Raw genomic sequence first — 990 nt, 5'->3', positions numbered from 1 at the left:
TTTTTCCAGTAGAAATGGGCATTCTGAAGTGAAAAACTTGGAATTACTTACCACTTTCCATTACATTTAAATGCTTCTTGATATGCCAAACACCTTTTCTCCCAACACCCTGACTTTTAGAAATTCATTTAGTGGAAATGTCTTTAAATCCAATTACATCATTAGCTAGTTCATTCTGGTTATGCTCAGAAATTGTAGAAGGAACTACAGCACAGAAATTCTGAACTTTAAACAGAAATTACCTGAGTTAACTTGGGTGTATAAGCTTCCATTTCCTGTTTAATACTTTGAAAAGAATTAATAATGTCCTGACTTGTAGCATACTGCACTGACTGGATTGGAGTTGGACCGTGGTAATACCTGAAAGTTAGCACAGAAGAAATAACTGCTCACAGATGTTAAAGGTACTCAATATCTGACTTCTCAACTATATGATGGTCAAACGTTTCTTCTCAAAGCAAAAAAACCCCAACTCTCACAACGCCCCCCTCTCACAAGCTCCACAGCTATTTCAATAAAACAACTCTCAGAAGAGAAATAAGAAACAAAACAATAGGGGCCAGAAAGATAGCTCAGTGGTCTGAATGCCTGCCTATCAAGTGCAAGGGCCTGGGTTTGATCCCTGCTGTGCTGACCCTGCCCTGGGTGTGCTGTGCCAGACTGATGTGGTGGTCACACCTGTAATCCCAGCACCCGGGAGGCTGAGACAGGAGTCTAGCTGCGTGGCGAGACACTGTACCAAATTAAAAAGACAATGATGTAAAATTAACTTTTTTGTTTTGCTTTGATCATTTAGGATAATTTTTTTTTTCTTTTTGGCGGAACTGGGGATTGAACTCAGACCCTTATGCTTGCCAGGGAAGCGCTTATTCTACTGAGCCATCTCCCCGGCCCCAATAATTTCTTGAGATATACGAAAGTTTAAAAAAAAAAAAAAATAGGGAGTGGGCAAAGAGAAACAACAACAAAAATTGTCATTTTGAGATGGTC

General features: G+C 39.7%; 1 protein-coding gene across 1 annotated transcript in view; it reads right to left on the bottom strand.

Moving 5' to 3' along the window:
• Gtf2h1 (general transcription factor IIH subunit 1) overlaps positions 1 to 990 on the bottom strand; it is a 44,367-nt gene that overhangs the window by 12,839 nt on the left and 30,538 nt on the right. Inside the window, exon 11 of the mRNA XM_023719334.1 lies at positions 243 to 360. Within this exon, the coding sequence (XP_023575102.1) occupies positions 243 to 360 (118 nt within the window). The remainder of the gene's footprint in view (positions 1 to 242; positions 361 to 990) is intronic.

This window comes from Octodon degus, unplaced genomic scaffold, assembly GCF_000260255.1.
Source record: "Octodon degus isolate 3935 unplaced genomic scaffold, OctDeg1.0 scaffold00067, whole genome shotgun sequence".
Lineage (NCBI taxonomy): Eukaryota > Metazoa > Chordata > Mammalia > Rodentia > Octodontidae > Octodon > Octodon degus.
The sequence above is the reverse complement of the archived record's forward strand: the minus strand, read 5'-3'. Positions and strand labels throughout refer to the sequence as shown.